The sequence below is a fragment of the Lissotriton vulgaris genome, chromosome 12 (genome assembly GCF_964263255.1).
Source record: "Lissotriton vulgaris chromosome 12, aLisVul1.2, whole genome shotgun sequence".
NCBI lineage: Eukaryota > Metazoa > Chordata > Amphibia > Caudata > Salamandridae > Lissotriton > Lissotriton vulgaris.
Window position 1 is genome coordinate 570129314 of NC_141700.1, and position 18095 is coordinate 570147408.

General features: G+C 43.1%; 1 protein-coding gene across 2 annotated transcripts in view; it reads right to left on the bottom strand.

The window, feature by feature from the left end:
• Positions 1-18095, bottom strand: part of ARHGAP30 (Rho GTPase activating protein 30) — a 128419-nt gene that overhangs the window by 34446 nt on the left and 75878 nt on the right. For both annotated transcript variants that reach the window (XM_086945416.1, XM_086945417.1), the window contains exon 10: positions 12548-13057. In XM_086945416.1, the coding sequence (XP_086801542.1) occupies positions 12548-13057 (510 nt within the window). The remainder of the gene's footprint in view (positions 1-12547; positions 13058-18095) is intronic.

Genomic DNA, 18095 nt, shown 5'->3' on the forward strand with positions numbered 1-18095 from the left:
TCACAGATGACGCAGAAGACTGGTAGGAAGACGAGACCAGCAACAGCAGGAGTCTTCCAGATGCAGTGTCGGTTCCCAAAGCAAAGTCCAAAGTGCCCAGACTGCTGAAGATGAAGTGGTTTCGGATCTGAATCTTGTCCCACGACGAATCTAAAGACCCAGCCACAGGAGAAGCCCTTAAGTACCCTAAGGAAAGGGTTGGGCCTATTCAGGGGTCCCTCCCAGTGGAGGGGCCGGACAGTGGGGAGGGTGCCCACATGTACTTTATCCAGTTTCGTGCCAGAGCCGGAGCCAACGGCTTTCTGGACTGGCTCCAACAGGAGTATGCAAGGAGGGCATCAAATGTGCCCTTCAAAGCAGTCTAGTGCCACAAGCAAGCGCCTTCTCCCAGGCCCAGTACACTAAGTTCTGTCTGAGAGATGGTCACACCTCCCTGTAACAGGAAACCTATTGTCCTACCTTCCCCTGCTTGAGCATGGCTCAGCAGCAGGAGGGCAGAATCGTGTCTGTGGTCGGCAGCAGCCATAGCATGCTGTCAGACTGATATCGGGAGCACGGGGGCTTCCCAGAGGAGCCCCCCCCCAGTGCATGGAATCATACCTTCAACACTGTTTGTGGTGTGGGGGTATGAATCGAACACAACATGTTTGATACCAAACATGCCAGGGTTCGTTAAAGCCAATTTAGAGTTAGCCATCGGGTAATGATGCATGGGCGCTCTATGTATCATAATGGCTGATGCACTTAGAATGCCTAGAGACTGCCCTCCGGTAATGAGGCTGCAATGGCAGGCCTGTAGTCACAGTTTGAGTGGTCTCCCATGGCTTGCACAGTATGTGCTTCAGCCCTTGGGGGGCCCCTGATCTACCAATGCCCTGGATACCTTAGTACCATACACTAGGTACTTACAAGGGTACACCTGTAGCCAATCTGGGGGGTACCTAAGTACTCACCATGGTCCAATTTAGGGAGGAGGCACAGAGACTGGGGTCCTGATTAGCAGGATCTCAGTCAGACTCGCCAGAAAAACACAATGACACCAGCAAAAAGTGGGTTAACCATGAAAGCAGATCCTTCTTTCCTGCATTTAGTTTTAAGGTTTTCCTCTCTATGAATGCAAGAATCAGTAACATTTCAGTAATTTCTGAAAAAGGCATATGTCTCCGAACCAGGTGTTGCTCATTTCTTCTCGTTTTCTCTCTCAACTTGAACGTGCTTCTCATAGAGGTACGTCAAAAGAGTGGTCAGTTAAAGCAAGAAAAAAACAGATTGCTTCTGTCTATTTTCATCAGAGCTTCCCTGGTGTGTTTCAGTATTGGGTTGGATCTTTGGGGGTGTCTGTTTGCTGTTAGAAGAGCTACTGGGTTGAGGCCTCCCAGGATGTCTTTTTCCACCTCTAGCCAGACTGGTTTGTAGGTTTGGGTGTCGTCTAGCCAGGAGATCCCTTGCCTTGCCAGGCAGGCTGTTTGGTCGGTTTTGAAATTGGCCAGGTTGAGACCTCCAAGGTCTTTAGTTAGTCTCAGTTTATGTAGGCTGATTCTGGGCTTTTTGTTTTTCCATATGAAGATGTTGATTAGTTTGTCTAGTTTCCTGTGGAAGGTTTCTGTCATCGGGAGTGGCAGCATGCTTAGCGTGTAGTTGATTGCTGGCGTTATCATCATCTTGATAGTTTCTATCCTGCCCCACCAGCTTATGTATTTTGGAGACCATAGCTCTAGTCTTTCTTTTATTTTTTTCAGCATTGAGTCTTCATTGTGTTGTAGCGTGGATGTTAGGTCTCTCCCAAACAGAGCTGCCAAATGTATATTCCACTTATATATTTTTTTATCAATAAAAAATTTATTACATAAAAAAAAAGAAAAAAACAGATTGCTGGATCATTTAGAGGCGATGCGGTTGAGAACCAAGGGACATGGTTTAGCATCCTGACTTCTCCAGATCTTGTTATTTTGGGCATTTAGCTTTTCTTAGAATACAAACTTTGCACAATATAAGTCTAAACCAGGCCCATTTAGAAACACAGAAAAATTTGCATTTTTTCAATCTGGTTTTTTTTTTTAAATTTTTATTGGCAAGCAGGTCAAGGTGATCAACAAATACATTTTTTACAAAACATATAAAATAACAGTACAGATCAAAATACAAATAAAGTAACGCCAGACTCTGCATTACACATACACCAAATGTGGCCTTAAGACAGAACAAAAAGCAAATGGATAAATGATGTATAGTCCTAGATCAACAATGAAGAAATGGAAAAACACAAATACATTCCCTAAGGCCTACTGCTATTAGTGTCTTCTGTAGTCATGTACTATTCTAAAAAGGCGCCCCAAATTTTAGCAAACTTCCCGGTTGCTTTTATTCCCCGGTTCCTGGCGATTGAGCCCTCCATAGTATAGATTTCATTAACTAACGCCCACCATTCCATTGTATGAGGAGGGTTCGGGGAAATTCAAGCTCTCGCAATAACCAACCTAGCACTGGTCAAGAGAATGTTTAACAAATCTGTGTTGGTTGTGCTAGATGGATATATGGCAAGTAAAATTGAGGCTGCTGATAATGCAAAACTAATCACTTTTTGTTTATGTAAAATGTTTTTCAATCTGTTTTATAAATATTTTATATAGATTGCAATGCCTCTAAAACCTGGATATGCTGCTATTGCAAGTTAGACCCTTCATAAATTGTAGAAGTCTCAACACTATCCACAAAGCCGGTAATCACTGCTTTGTGAGTAGTTTTGAGCCTTGCTTAATTTAGAAACTTACCAAATTGTAGAGTTACATGTCATCAATTGTTCACAGGTGAGAAAGTCTATGATAGGAGAAAAAAGCATGTTGACATGTATAATAACAGGCTACAGGAGGCATTCCAGCCTGTGTCTAATTGCAAGCTTTCTGTAAATGAAGACTCGCCTTCCAACAAATCATTTTATACCCACTGCGTGCCATGATAAATGAGGTGCAGCACATGAAAGTAAGTAAATTAAGTGAAGAGTTGTGCATGTTTTTTTATTGAGTGCAATCGTGCCTAGAGCTTGTCATATAGCTTTCTTGTGGCGTGCACAGTTACTGTCATTTGCTTCACTTCATGAATTCCTGTAATCTCATTGCACAACAATTGTGGCCGCTTGTTCTCAAACAGTTTTTTGTCCCTAAGAAGTGGTGTGGAATCAGCATTGCACTTGCTTCATTTTCTTTGCCACGTTTTATTTGTACATGGATGTTTGCTGTTTTTCTTTTGTCAAAACTAACATTTTTCAGCGACGGTGCAGGTCATATAACTTGTATTTCACACAATTTTGTAAAGCACGATCATGCATAATGTACATTCCCTATGTATCTTTTTCATGCAACACACTGGGCAGTAGACAGAAACTTAGAGTATGCAAAGTTACATTATGATGTGAAAGTTTGGTGAAAATTTGAAAAATCCTGATACAAAAATCACATTAAAAAAACAGACATTATTTTGTGAGCTACATGCAATATTCGTAGTTCTAGCATGAAATACGGGTATTCTGCCAAGGGGAAAATATGCAACTTTGCACACCCCTAATTATGTGTATATATTATTAATATACTTAGTAATAAAAAATATCAGTATCTTACATTTTCAAAAGAAACTTTCATCTGAATATTGAAGAATGTTAAGGGACAAAGAGGATGAAAAGGATGAGGCTATGGTGCCTTGAGTTTTCTCCAATAACCAGAATCTTAGGACATAACATAAAAATCAAAACCCGGGAGACTTTATTAAACCATCCATGTGCTTTTGACTATTGTCTACACCGTAAAACCTGCACAAGAGTAACAATAGGAAGATTGTGTCTGCCCCTGGTTACCTCGCTCCTAGGAAAGGTGTTCAGGGGATTAACATCTATTCGAATTAAAACACATCACAAAAAACTGGTGGCATGCAGTTTTAAACAAACAAACAAAACATTGCTGCTTACATAAAAAATGCAGAAAGGGCACGCAGTCAGGGTCAATGAGTAACAGGAAATAAAAAGAAAGTAGAATGGAAAAATAAACATTTGCATAGACAAGGACCAATTTCCATGACACCCAGAACAAATGAAGGAACAGGAGAAGTTTATCTTGGTTAAGACAACAAAGCAGCGAAAGTAAAGAATGAACATGATGAAAAATGTGAGAAAAGGGGGGAGGAGAAATACCTTTTGGAGACACAAGAAAAACGAGCATTACAAATACAATAGGTCGCGCCTTTAATTAAGTCAAAGCCATTTGCTTTGCTACACAATACCATTAGCAAAGGAAATGGCTTTATCTTAATCAAAGGCAAGACCTATTGCATTTTCAATGCTTGTTAAAACTCAGTGGTCAAGGACACAACCGGCATACCAGCAAAAGACCAAGAACATGATGGGAGGGGGTAAATGGCGATTTCAAGGAAAGAGACCCACGTTTCGGTACACTATCTATGACCCTTTTCTATAAAGTGATACGTAGATTTTGCAGGGTTTACGTTAGGAGTGCAGGAAAAAAAGTATAAATCTTTCAGAATAATAAAGTGAGTAAAGTATGGGACCCTCTCTAGAAAAAAGTGAGACGGTCACAGTTTACAGTGCTATTCAAATCCTGGCACTGGAAGTCAATAGCTACTACATCTAACTAATATACTTGTGAACGAGGGGGACATATTTATCATTTAGGAATAAAGAACAAAAAAAATGTGCAATGAATGCTGCGACGCCCATGGCACCCAAAGCATAATGCAATCCTTAAACACTCGCATAATAGAGCGCATGACCAATAAATAAACATACATTAAAAGACCTGTGATTGTTTACACAGGAATAGTTACACGTGGTAGTGGTGACCCAGTCACTGCTGCTTAAGGACACAATTACTCCACGTTACTGAGCCTGTTCTGCAATTTGTAGGCATGGCTGAAAATAACTTGTGTCTAATATGCAAGAAAGTGACCGAGGGCTATGTCCAGAATCAGCGTGTTTGCATTAAGCGCAGCCACTCATACGCCTCCCAGGAACATGGAAAAAGCTAACAAAAAGTATAATGGCTCACCTGTAGCAGAAACAGCATCAACACGTTACTTGGTCTCCCCCTCGCCCCCATAAAAGCAGTGGCTGGACTCCCCCCCACTCAGAAAGGCTGTTGTGTGGTCTACCGATGGCCAATGTAACTGCACTGTGGCCTCGCATCTGCCCTCCTGGGCCGGATTCAGGGATCACGGGGCAAAGACTCCGTTGGTCCCACAGTGCCTCTGGGCCACTTCCGTACACCACAGCACGGGGTGGACTCCCGCCTGAAGTTGGCTCGGCAGCGTCTGTCTTGCCACGCGACTTCAGTCTGGCTTCTGCCCTGCTGGGGAAACTCCGCCCCCGGTCATGCGGGCTTGCCTGACTACCGGCTCTCCCACGGACAGAGAACCACACAATGCAGCACGATCTCTACATAGAGACGCTCCTGGGCCAAGGCGCTCCTCCCTAGACACTTCAATGGTGCCAGTAGAAAGTTGGGAGTGGCCTGCCAACTAGCGGTGCCTGTCCTTGCTGCTCACCTCCTGGCGGCAAAAACATGCAGGGTGAGCTCCTGCTCCATTCTTAGAAACACTCCCCAGGCACGAGCAGCGCTGCATGCGCTCGCTCCCGATATAATCAATATAATGCGTTTGCCTCAAGCTCCACAAAAGGATTCCGTGCCTGGAAACACAGTCGGCACCAGCTGGAATAAAGTTATCTGAAACATTGCCTTGTGGGAAACTGAACGCGCTTTTAAACTAGTAAAACAAGTGTTGTACCGCAAAGTCAGCCGCATGTTTACTTTCGCATCACGCTTTCATTTTAAGTGAAAGCGCGATACTAAAGTAAACATGCGGCTGACTTTGCCAAAGCTGAGAGAGAAAAAAAAAGTGTGGTAGGGACTAATGAAGGAGAGCGTGTCATGCCGCTGGTCAAAGATCAAATCCCGGTGGGGCGTTGCCAAAAGGAGAGAAGGCGGCAAAAAAAATGGACTAAGAAGCCTCCTTTACAATGAGAAGCCAGCGTTTTGCATGCAAGATGACGCAAACCAATCAAAAAGATGGGCGGGGCTTCAACTCCACCTCCGAGAGCTTTGGAATCTGTATTGATTCCAAGAAGCTCTCGTATGACAAGAGCAGCGCATGCGCGCTGCTTTCACCAGCCGAGACCTAAAAATCACCAAATGAAGACAAACATGTGAAGGACCACTGGCACTTAAAAAGGACAAATGAAAGTGGAAATGAGGGCAAAAAAAAGAGTGCATAAAAACCTTAGAAGAAGAAGTTCTAACCCTTAATGACAAAAATAACATGAGAAACAATGGAATTCAAAAGATTATGAAGTGATACTTTAAATTTAAAAAAATATATTTCTGAACTAATAAGGTAGAATATGCATTTTTGTTGGACTGGATATTCCTTAGAACCAAATGTGAGTATAATTATGTTTTTAGTCCTGGTTTAATTAATTTGGTTCTGAAGCATGCAGACTCTGTTGCGTCATCAAATACTTTAACAAATAATTTTAACAATGAATATTGCAAATGTAACTCTAAGGAAACTGCCTACTAAATACAGGAATGCATTGGGATAGGAGTTAGAAGTGTAGCTACACTAGAGGAGAGATTAAAGGGAAGCATGGGATGATCCAAACAAGAGGCTGGCTGGAAATCTGAAATATTTCATAGTCCCAGTGAGAAAAGTCGGTCAAGCTATTGGAAGGCGTTTTCAGTACAATTCAAAATATAGCATAAGAAACCTCAGAAGTTCTAATTCTCAAACTTCCATGCAAAAAAGTGAGCTTGAGCATGACAGAAATCATTACCAGCTCATTAGATAGTTTGGATCTCTAATAAATGTGATGTTGAAGACAGATATCAGTAAAGAAATGCCTTGTTCAAAGGAAGAAGGGCTGGATGGAGAGAAACGGGAAGAGTTGCACAGAGGGAAGGGTAGTGTCTGGGATGGACTTATTGAGAATTTACTTCAATTTATGTGTGGAAAGTTATCTTAATAGGAAGGCTGGTAATCAATGAATAAGCAACCAAGATAACTGTTGTTAGGAGCCAGCATCCAGCTATCCCATCCTTGGAGAGTACTTCTACAACTTTAAACTAACAATGAAGTTGATCCAACCAGAGCAATGTAAAGACATGACAGGGATACTGTGGGGCCTGGGAGGCTGGGTTTCCGGGGTCCCTACATAGATGTTGCAGCTGGCGATGCTTGAGGACTTGGTCTTTTGGGAGATGATCGGAGACACTATCGGGAAATACTTTGAGATCAAAACAGGGACCGCCTCCACTTCGTTGGTGGAGTGGACAGCCATGAAGGTCACCCTGAGATGAAAGTGTCTGCGGCTGAGCCACCTGTGGGCTGCGACAGAAGGTGGCATCAGACTTGCTAGACATAGAACAACATCTGTTGCCATTGGAGTCTAGGGCGGTAGTCGATGTTGGGGAATTGGCTTCTTTCCATGAGGTGCGCAAGAAGCAAAAAGAGCTGCTTGATCAGCAGTGGAGAAGTGTGGCTCAATGGGTAGAGCGGCAGACCCTGATGCAGAGGTCTAGCCCGGGAACAGGGTTCAATTCCCCGCCTCTGCGGGTCTTGGACTAAAAAATTCCACAGACCTGATAATTCTCGCCTTAGTGCCTATTCCAATCATGGAGTCCCACTCTGCAACTCTGGGCAATAGCTTGCTTAATCTCCTCAATGGCCCCCACAACGCTAAGGATGCCTGGCCTCCACCTTGGGGGTGCCCAGGAGTGGACACCTCACAGGGAAAGCCAGGATGGGTTCCACAGCGGTATTCGTACAAGCACCTTGAGACCCTTGCGGGTTAAATAGTGCGCTATACAAGTATCAATTTACATTTTACATTTTACAGTACTGCCTCAACTTTGCAGCAAACTCTGAGTCTGTGCATGCCAAGGAGGATCGCTCGGGGTTTCTTCTCGCCTGGCTAATCAAGCAGGAGCAGTTGGTTGGGTCGACTACGGTTCTCTGATCTTCAGATGGGAGACTTAAGCACACACAGTTAGAAATACATGGTGAGCTGACCACACATTTTGCACGGCTCTATAAGTCTGGTTGATGGGCCCCTGAGGGGGCGATACAGGAGTTCTTAGATGGACTCCCTTTACTGGTCCTGTGGCTGGAGCAGCGGATGGAGCTGGATGCCCCGCTCATGTTGGATGAAGTCAGGGGTACAGTGAGGGTTATGCCATCTGGGAAGGTTCCTGGTCCTGATGGTTTCCCCATGAATTTTACAAGGAGTATGATGACCCTTTGAGCCCACACCTGCTTGAGGTATACACAGAGGCACTTGAGATCCTTGCCCTCCCAGCATCAATGACGGAGGCTACGCTGATCATGCTTCCCAAACCGCGTCGGGACCCCACCACCACGGGGCCTACCACCCCTTGGTGCTCCTGATTGGGGATTATAAGATCTTAGCAGGCATCCTGGCAAATAGGTTGGCACCGCTGATCCCACAAATGGTTCACCAAGACCAAAATGGGTTCATACCAGCCCATAACACGTCGCTTAATACACAACGGCTGTTCAGAGTGATGTGTTGCTCTGCAGAGGACTGGCCGATGGCCTGTTGTGTTGTGCTGGACCTGGAAAGGGCTTTCGACACGGTTGAGTAGTCCTTTATGTTTGCGGTGCTTCTTCGCTTGTGATTTGGGCCCTACATCTTAAGCCTTATTCAATTACTATACAGGGCTCCTAAGGTCCGGGTGAGGCTGGGTACTCTCTTCTCAGACCCCATATTGATAGAACGTAGAACTCGCCATGGGTGTTCACTTTCCCCATTGATCTTTGCCCTAGTGATTGAGCCACTAGCAATGACACTGCAAAATTCGGCACTGGAATGGGGAATACATCTTGGGGATGGCATGCACGCCTTTTCGCTTTATGCGGACGGCATTTTGATTTATGTTAGGGATATTCTAGCGATCCCACAAGTCATCCCTGATATGTTGAGTTCCTTTGCGTCTCTGTCGGGGCTTGGTTTGAACTGTGGTAAGTCCTGCTTGTACCCCTTTACTCCTGGTACGGAAGATCAAAGTTGGGAGGTGGACTGGACGGTATGCATTGGCAACTGGTGGCGTTCAGGTATTAAGGAATCTGCATCTATCATAGTGATCGGGATCTTCTGGATGGTAACATCACTAGGGTGGTTATAGCACTCAAGTCTCAGATTGAGTTTGAAAAGACGCTTACCTTTCGGTTGTAGGTAGGGTGGAGTTAATTAAAATGGTCATGCTGTCACGCCTCCTTTATTTTTTTTCTAATTTACTGCTTTATCTATCTGTGTCCTTTTTTCACTCTCTGGAGAGGGTTGTCAGGGACTTCATTTTGAATAACTGGCGGTGCAGGGTGGCGTTGGCGAAGTTGTATCTGCCACGATCGAGGGGTGGGCTGGCTCTACCCAACGTAGAACATCATTTTATGGCGTATCAAATTTTGTGGGTGGCAAAATGGGTGAAGGAATTGCATTTATCTGACTCAGTTGTGACTACATTGTCCACAGGGCCTATCTCTCTCCTAACAAAATAAATAGATATTTTCATAAGCAGGATGAGTGCTGCCCGGGCTGCAGGTTGGTGGATGCTGATCTCTTACATATGCGCTGATCCTGCCCCAATCGGCATACATAGTGGGAGGGGGTACTTGGGGCGTTGGCTACTAGCATAGACAGGGAGGTGCTGCTGACCTGGGAGACTTGCATCACCATAGTATTTCAGAGAAGCAAAAAACATAAAGCATCCACTAGGTTTCTGGATTTGGGTTTCATTGTGGCCAAATGCCTAATAACGCGGAGGTGGAAGGCGGGCGTGCCCCCGCCGATGAAGGCTTGGTTACAATCCATGCTGAATTGGGTGAAGGCGGAGGCAGTTTCCTTAGTACTTGAGGATACGTTGGGGCTGCTTAAATTCCCCATTTCCGCTGCATGGAATGCAATGCTTTGTACGCTGCAGGGGCTGTTGACTCCGGACGACCCCTTGGATGTTCCTACTCCGGATTAATAGTGTGTCAAGTATGTGTAAACTATGGCCCGGGCTATGCTTTGATTTGTAGACAGCATCCATTCCCTTACACCCCAAACTGTACTGTTATTCTCCTAATAGTCGGGATGTGCACCATAGCAATTGGGATCTGTGTTTCCTTGCCTACCTTTATGTGGCTCCTGTTTCCCTCCCTTCCCGATAGTGTTCTTACGTAGGTGTTTTTCATAAGATCGTTTGATTATATTTGCAGACTGATGTGATATGGCGGAGAGAAGCCATAAGAGCCGTACATATGTACTTGAAATGCAATTGCATAGTTGAGTTATGTTGTACCACAACAAGATTAAACAGTATTGTGGATGGAGGGAGGAGGCTCTGTGATTGCTGAAGTATGCCATTTGTTGTTACCTATTGCACCTAACGCTACCAATGTAACCATGCAGATGAGCTGATTTGCAAGTTGCGTCCGACTAATTACCTACTGGTGCTGTATGATCATTTATATGAGGGTATATTGTTTTCTTTTTACTTCATTTACAAAAACTTTAATAAACAGATAAAAAAATGACATGGCTACTGTATTGTTTTCCAGTAATCTAATAACATGTTGACTAAGAGCTACATGGGGAAATTCTCTTAACTCTATAAGGCTCAGCCAGGTTAAATCCATCATAACATCACTTTATTCGATCACTGGTAAAGGTAGGATTAATAGTTATTTATGCACAATTCATAAGTAGTTGTGGTTTATACAAGGGCCTGGTTGCCTGGAAAAACTTGCTTCCTATTGTATTCCAATGATGACTCTCCTATTAGCCAATACACAGGCCACATACCAAATCAAAAAAGAAAGGACAAACACTCCAAAGCAGTGCAATAGGAGCAGAATGGCTCAGGGGAGCGCATGCCCACATTCATTGAACACAAATTCAGCCGATATACCTTGCTTGCAGGAAACATGAAATCTGAACCATTCAAACAAGTCTTCAAATGAAAACTGAGACCACCAGATGCAGTGCTCCAATAAAAATATGGGGTGATGGACTCAACTGCTTACAATTAGGAGTGGATATGCATGTTTGGGAGAATTTCCTACTTTACGAAAAAGTGCAAATTTTCCTGTAACTGCTGGAGGCACAACTGTGCCCATCGTTCCAGTCTTGTGTCCCATCCAACATGGATGGCACATAACAGGAATTTGCGTTCCCTGTAGACTCATGATAGCTCGTCAGGAAGAATAATGATATGTCTTGGCAGCTACATCTCCTTTCCATGCACCGGAAAGTCCTGCCTGACTACTTCCAGGAGCAGGGAAAAGGAGCGGAATGCAGAGATGATAACAAGAAAGATGAGCAGCTATTGCTCCTATCCCTGTGTGGCAGTGGGGTTTCTATTGCAGTGGAACCAAATGCGCTGAGCAGAGTAATGTATATGTGAATTTAGGATGCAACAACTAGCATAAATAAGCATTTGCAATTCAATAGGTCTATCATTACTGATAGTTTGAGGTATTGGCTTTGCAAACGCCAATAGCTCATACTTTCAGTGATGTGAGACCTAATGCATTGCAAATGCTTGCGTAGTGAGCCAGGAACCAGCATTGTATGTCTTGATGCAGTACCACAAACGGCTCCTAGAGGTCGTTAGTGAGCAAGGCACCATCACTGCATGTCTATGTGCAGTACTGAAAGATGCTCCTAGAGGTCCCTAGTGAGCAAGGCACCAGCACTGAATGTCTTGGTTCAGTACAGCAAGCTGCTCCTAGATGTCCCTAGTGAGAAAGGCACCAGCACCGCATGTCTTGATACAGTACCGCAAGCTGCTCCTAGAGGTCCCTACTGAGAAAGGCACCAGCACTGCATGTCTAGGTGCAGTACCACAGACTGCTCCTAGTGGTCCCTAGTGAGCACGGCACACACACTGAGGACCTCTTTTGGTCACATATGGTACTGTACCCTGCAGAAAATATGGTAAATACACCCTACCCATAATGCATTGCATGCAAGACAGTACTACGAGTACATTCAAATAGCTGTGTCCATATATACAATTAGTAGCTTTGAAATATGACAAAAGAATTATTACATTAATTTTGGATCAGGTTGCACTCTATGTGGAGCTGATGAAAAGGAAATTTATAGACGTCTCATATAAATGTGAGATGATCTAGTGAGTGAAATAACCACTGCCAGCCTAGCTTAGGACCAAGTGTGTGTCTTGCCTGAAGCCTTTTTAAAAAATAGTGCCTTGAGGCTGTAATTAAAACCTAAGGAGTAACAACACATGTGTCCTCATGAGCGGTTTCAAGAAGAGCCAAGTCGGTACTAAGGAGGGCCTAGTAAACCTATTGACCAATAAAATGCCACCATTTACAAAGGGCAGGGACAGGAGCCAATTAAAAAGATGGACTGGAAGTGGGCGGAGCTTTATCCCATATCATGAATACAGCATGTCTCGACGAGACAGAGCAAGCACTGCCTAGGCGAGACCTAAAAAGGACACCAATTTAAGAAAATTCTTACCAATGATGTCTTTCACTGAACCTTGCTTTTCAGGGTTAATATTGTCAATCTCTTCTGATTTTTTCGTGGGTGCTTCCTTTTCTTGTAGGAATGCTTTCTCCAGTTGGCCTTGGTCTGGCATAGAATGACTCAAGGCTGGACATTCCAGCCCTCGGGTCAGGCGAGATAAGGTGAGGTTGGACGTAATGTGGAATGGAACTGTGACAGAGAAAGGCCCTGAAATGTGGACTCCAGCACACTTTTCTGCCCGATTCCTTGTTGTCTTGGGCGACCGTCCCTGTGGGTTTGCCACAACAGAGGCTCGACCAGCTTTTGGAGTGGTGGGTTCGGATTTAGACGTAGTCTCGCCCTCAGTCTTTGTGCACGTCTCACTCTGGCTGTGTTTGCTGGGGTACTGGTCAGATGCCTGTGAGCTTTGGTTGACCTCTTGCTTGGAGTGTATGCCAAAGCTCTCATGTTGCAGAGGGGAAGGGCTCTTCTGGGACGAACTTCTCACCACTACATCAGGATCTAAATGTAAGACACAAAGAAACCGCAGTAGATAATATGCCAAAGAACTATGCTAGCAAAACAACATCCTCAGACGTACGTCACAATATTCTTGAGAGTATAGATTTTTCAGAGTAAAGAATATTTCATTTAATCTTTATTTCGGTCAACATATAACCATAAAAGATACAATTTTTAAAAAAACATTACATTTTCAATACTTCCTCCATGATTTCGCATGTAATCAAAAGCGGATAGGACACAAAGGACGGGGCATCGATCTTAATTCTACAATAAGATTTAAAACACACAGCTTCGCCATAAAACCTATCTAATCCTTCAATAGCATTAAAAACCAACATGCTGGCCATCTATTTAGCAAATTAAAAACCTTCACATCATTAAAAATATACAAAAATAGGACGGATGAATCATACAGCCTTGACCATTCGAAAGTGCAAGTGCTTATCTTGGCCTATGTTATGAGCTAGCAAACAGTAATTTTACTTGTTTTCCTTTTATAGCTTTAGCCCCCTTCTCTTCCTTGTCAAGAATGCATTAAATAAGAATCTGCTTACAGCAAACACTATTTTTTGCGAAGAAAGAGTCAGTTCTTTAAATTCGTAAGGCATCACTACAGCTCCTGGTGCCTAACAGCCTGCAAAGCGGTTTAATCCAACGTTTCCTCGCAGTAATATATGCTGCGCAGAAAAATAATATGTGCACATCATTTTCCCTTGCTGGCTCTGTACATAGGGGGCAAAGGTCGCTTCCCGTTTTTCCTTTCTCTCTGTTCCAGCTATATGTATTAGTACCTATTTGCAAAATTCCATATATGAATTGTAGAAATAGCGATTTTGCCAGTGGTGGTTCTATCTCATCTAAAAAGGGTTCTCGTTTAGCAACATCTTTATAAGCTAAGAACCTTAGAGTTAAAGAACCCACAGTAGCACTGTTCGACAGGCATTTGGCTATATAACTCCAATAAGTCAATTTTAGAATCTATTTGCAAAGTGGCGTGAGTTTTTGAGGGTCGCTCCAATAGTGGGACAGGCCTAATTTTTGCATCCAAAACATTACATGTTTCAGCCATGGGATATCTCTTGGTCTATTCACCTTTGTAATTTCCTCCAGGCCAACTTTATAATGGATTAGTTCTGGGGTCAGCCAGATCCTTATCCAGAACAGTAGTGGTCTTAGTAGAGCACAGTGATCTGTGCGTTTAATATTCAAGTCCATGATAACTGGCAACAAAGGTGTCCTATTTGGAAGTTTTAACAATTGTCTAAAGTATTTATTTTCTTCCCGCTCAAAGTTCTTTTTACAGTGAGATCCCCAAATCTCGGCCCCGTAAAGTGCTGCCGATTGGGCTTTAAATTTATATACTTCCAAAGCTGGCGAAATAGCCTTGGAAGTACTTGCTCTATGCTTTTTTATTATGGCGATCGAGCTCTGGAGCAGCGTTATCCGATTTTTTTCTAGTTGTCCCTTCCAGGCCATTTTCCTTTCCAGAGTAATTCCCAAATAATTAAAACTTTTAACATATTCTAGTTGCTGGTTGTTTAAGACAAGATTTTTTTTAAAACACTTGTGGGGGTTCAGAGCCATATATTTGGTTTTATATGGGTTTATTTAAAGACCTTTATGTATACAATAGCTATTAAAAGCATCCACCAGACATTGTAATCCCTTGGGGGTTTGTGAAATTAAAATGGTATCGTTGGCGAATAATAAAGCCGGAACCGCTTCGTCTCCAAGGTGTGGAGAGTCATGCTTACAATTTAAAAGGAACTTGGGGATAGCATTTACATAGAGTGAGAAGAGGGTCGGTGCCAATACACACCCCTGTCTGACGCCTCTTCTCACCGGGATTGGTTCGGTTAACTCTCCCTTTGGTCCCCATCTTACCATTGCATAGTTCCCTGTATGTAGCCTAATTAGTTGCCTTAGTAGCTCTAATGGTACCCCGATTTCCTTTAGTGTGGCTCATAATTGGGGTCGGGGAACTAGGTCAAATGCAGCTCTTAAGTCTATAAAAGCTATATATAAGCTGCCCTCCCTAAATACTACATATTTCCAATAAATACATAAAAACCTAAAAACTTGATCAACAGTACTTGTTTTTGGTCTGAACCCTGCTTGATACTTTGTTAAAATGTCCTCCTCATCCATCCACTCTAATAATCTATTTAAAATGTGCAGAGCATATACTTTTTGTAAAATATCAATCAAACTGATAGGGCGATAATTAGCTGGGTTGTGATGATCTCCTTTTTTAAAAATGGTCACAATCTCTGCCCCTTTTCATGTGTCGGGAATCGGCATCCCAGCCGCTATTGAATTGCATAGGAAGTTAACATAGGGGCTCCAAACTTCTGGATCGTGTTTTAACAGATCACCTGAAATCTTATCCGGACCTGGCGCCTTCCCTGGCTTAATAGTTGCTATTGCTTTTTTTGACTCCTCTAAACTAAAAAGCAATTCTGTGTCAGTAGATATTTCTTCTTCTGTGACATTCCTTGGGGCAAGTGTGCCATTGCCACTTTCTTGGTAGAGATTGGAAAAGTGGTCAACCCAGGTTCTCATCAAGGAAGAGATCCTTAGGGATTTTCCCATACCTGTTCCCCTTTGCAAATAGGCTCCAAAAGGCTACCTGGTCTTTAGCTTTCGCAGCAATGATTAGATCTGTCCATGTATCATTGTCCCAGGCTTTATTTGATTCTGCTAATAGCCTTTTGTATTTGTGCCTACTTGTGCTAATTTCTTTAGGGCTCTTTGTTTTAATTGTCTGAATTAACTCCAGCTTTGCTCTTCTACAATCTTTATTAAACCAAGGGTTGGCCATCTTATTTAGATTACTACTGCCTCCTTCATCCTTTTTATATAGCTTTATCAGCAATGGATGGAGGGCTTCTACCAAAGTATGGTGTAGTTTTAGCATGTCATCATCCCCTTTTCTTAATTCACCAAATGAGCTAACAGTTTTGGAGAAAGTGTTATATATGTTTGTCATGGTGGCGTCTTTAGTCAGTATGTAAGGCCATTTCAGTGGACGCCTGTTGTTGCTTATACTTAGTTCACCAATTGGTTGGGTATTCCCCTCCCCCAATGCCTTAGTACATTTAAAAGGATAACATTTGAGTGAAAGTTCTAAAGTGTAATGGTCGCTCTCTATTCTATTACCAATTATTAAGTCTATGGTGATGTGCCACAGATTCATAGAGGCTATAATATAGTCTATCTGGCTATGTATATTGCCTCTACAGAATGTAGGACCGCTGGGTGTATCAGACGGAAGGCCCCCATTACACACCCGTAATTCGTGCCCCATCATTACTTTCATAATTTGGGCTGCCGTGACCGTACATTTTACTTCTCCGAAGGAGTCTAGGTTGGGAATTCTATATGCCGTTTCTTGATCTTCAAAGAGATCATTCATTCCCACCATGGGTTCATATTTCCAAATAAAATCCCCACCACAGATTATGCTTGACCCTGACTCAATTGAGTCAAGGAATGTACCCAGTTGTTCTATCACTAAAGATTCTTTACTGCTGCTAGTTGGTCTAATATAGACATTAAGTAGATAAATAACCCTTTTTTCTAGAGTCATTATTTTTACTCCCAATATGTCTGGGGAGTCAATATATACAGGGGTTACTTATACTTCTAGTGTAATACTTGTCCATATGACCAACCCTCCAAATGGACCTGCCTCTGCCACTCTGACTGGCATTTATGCTATATGTTTTGTAGCCTAACCTTTTGCGGAATTTCTAGGGACCAGGTCTCCTGAAGAAGTACTATGTCACCCTGATCTATATATTCATTCCATGGCCCATCTGCTAAGTTCTTAGCAAGGCCTGCGATATTCCAAGAGATCATTTTTATTTTAGGGCTAAATTTTTTCCCCTATCTATACTTGCTTCTATTACATTTAGTATTTTCTTGTTTGGTACCCCAGACTCAAGATCATGGTTCGGGCTCATATTTACTCCTATCATTCCTTGTTCCAGCCCCTTGTTCTTGCCTGCATTGCTTATCTCAAGTACCCCCAAGGATGTCCCTATCTCTGTTTTGTTCTTTATTTCAGCAGAGGAGTTAATATTCAGCCCTTTTTTATTACTGCAGCCACCCAGTCAATCCCGATCATCCAACGCGGATAGTTCTGCAAACCTGTTTGATAATGACACTAATGGAGTTAATTCGCCACCAAGGTCTCCCTTGGATCGTTTATAGAAGTAGCCCAGTGAAAATGCATCTATGTCTGTACTACAATGCGGGTTCATCTCATGGCAGTCTAATATTCTCCTAACTAATTGTGGCCGCCTAAAATTTATTACCACACAGTCTCCTCTAGAACGTTTTGGGCCATCTCCCACCCGTCCCACTCTGCGAACCATCAATATGTCGTCTGCATTGGCTGGGTAAAACCGCTTGAATTTTATGAGCCAATCTACTGTTTTGTTCCGAAGATTGACCCAAGATTCTTTCTGATCTCTTCTTAATACCGGTACCCCAGTCAGTACAATTACGTAAGGGCAGGATGCGGGAGGATGGGTTAATACATCCTCATTCGAGAGTAAATCTGTTCCCTTGGGACTATGTACTATTTGTTTGTTCAGGTGGCTAGTTTTAGTACCTATAACTAGTGTTGGGGCTGTACTAGTACTTCCTTGGGTAATCTGGTTTTCTAGTTGTTCCTTCACTTTTTCAGACTGCTTTTCCCCACCGTAGTTCGAGCCATCCACTCCAACAGTAATGTTGGTACTACCTTGAGCGCCTGATTCAATTGGCAGTATCCTACTTCCAATAGGATTATTTGTCCTTCTATTGTTTTCATGGGAGCTGTCTTTCCCTCTGCTAGTGCTACCTCCACCGTTTTTCTCAAAAAGTGCATTCATGTGCTCAATCTTGGTCTCCAACTGCCTCAAGCTCATTCCCATGCTCTCGACGGATTTACCTAGCCTATCTTTTAAGACCATCTCCAATGAACTCTTAATGCACAGCTCATGTTCTTCTGGAGTCTTTGTTTTCACAAGTTTTTGATGCCATCCTC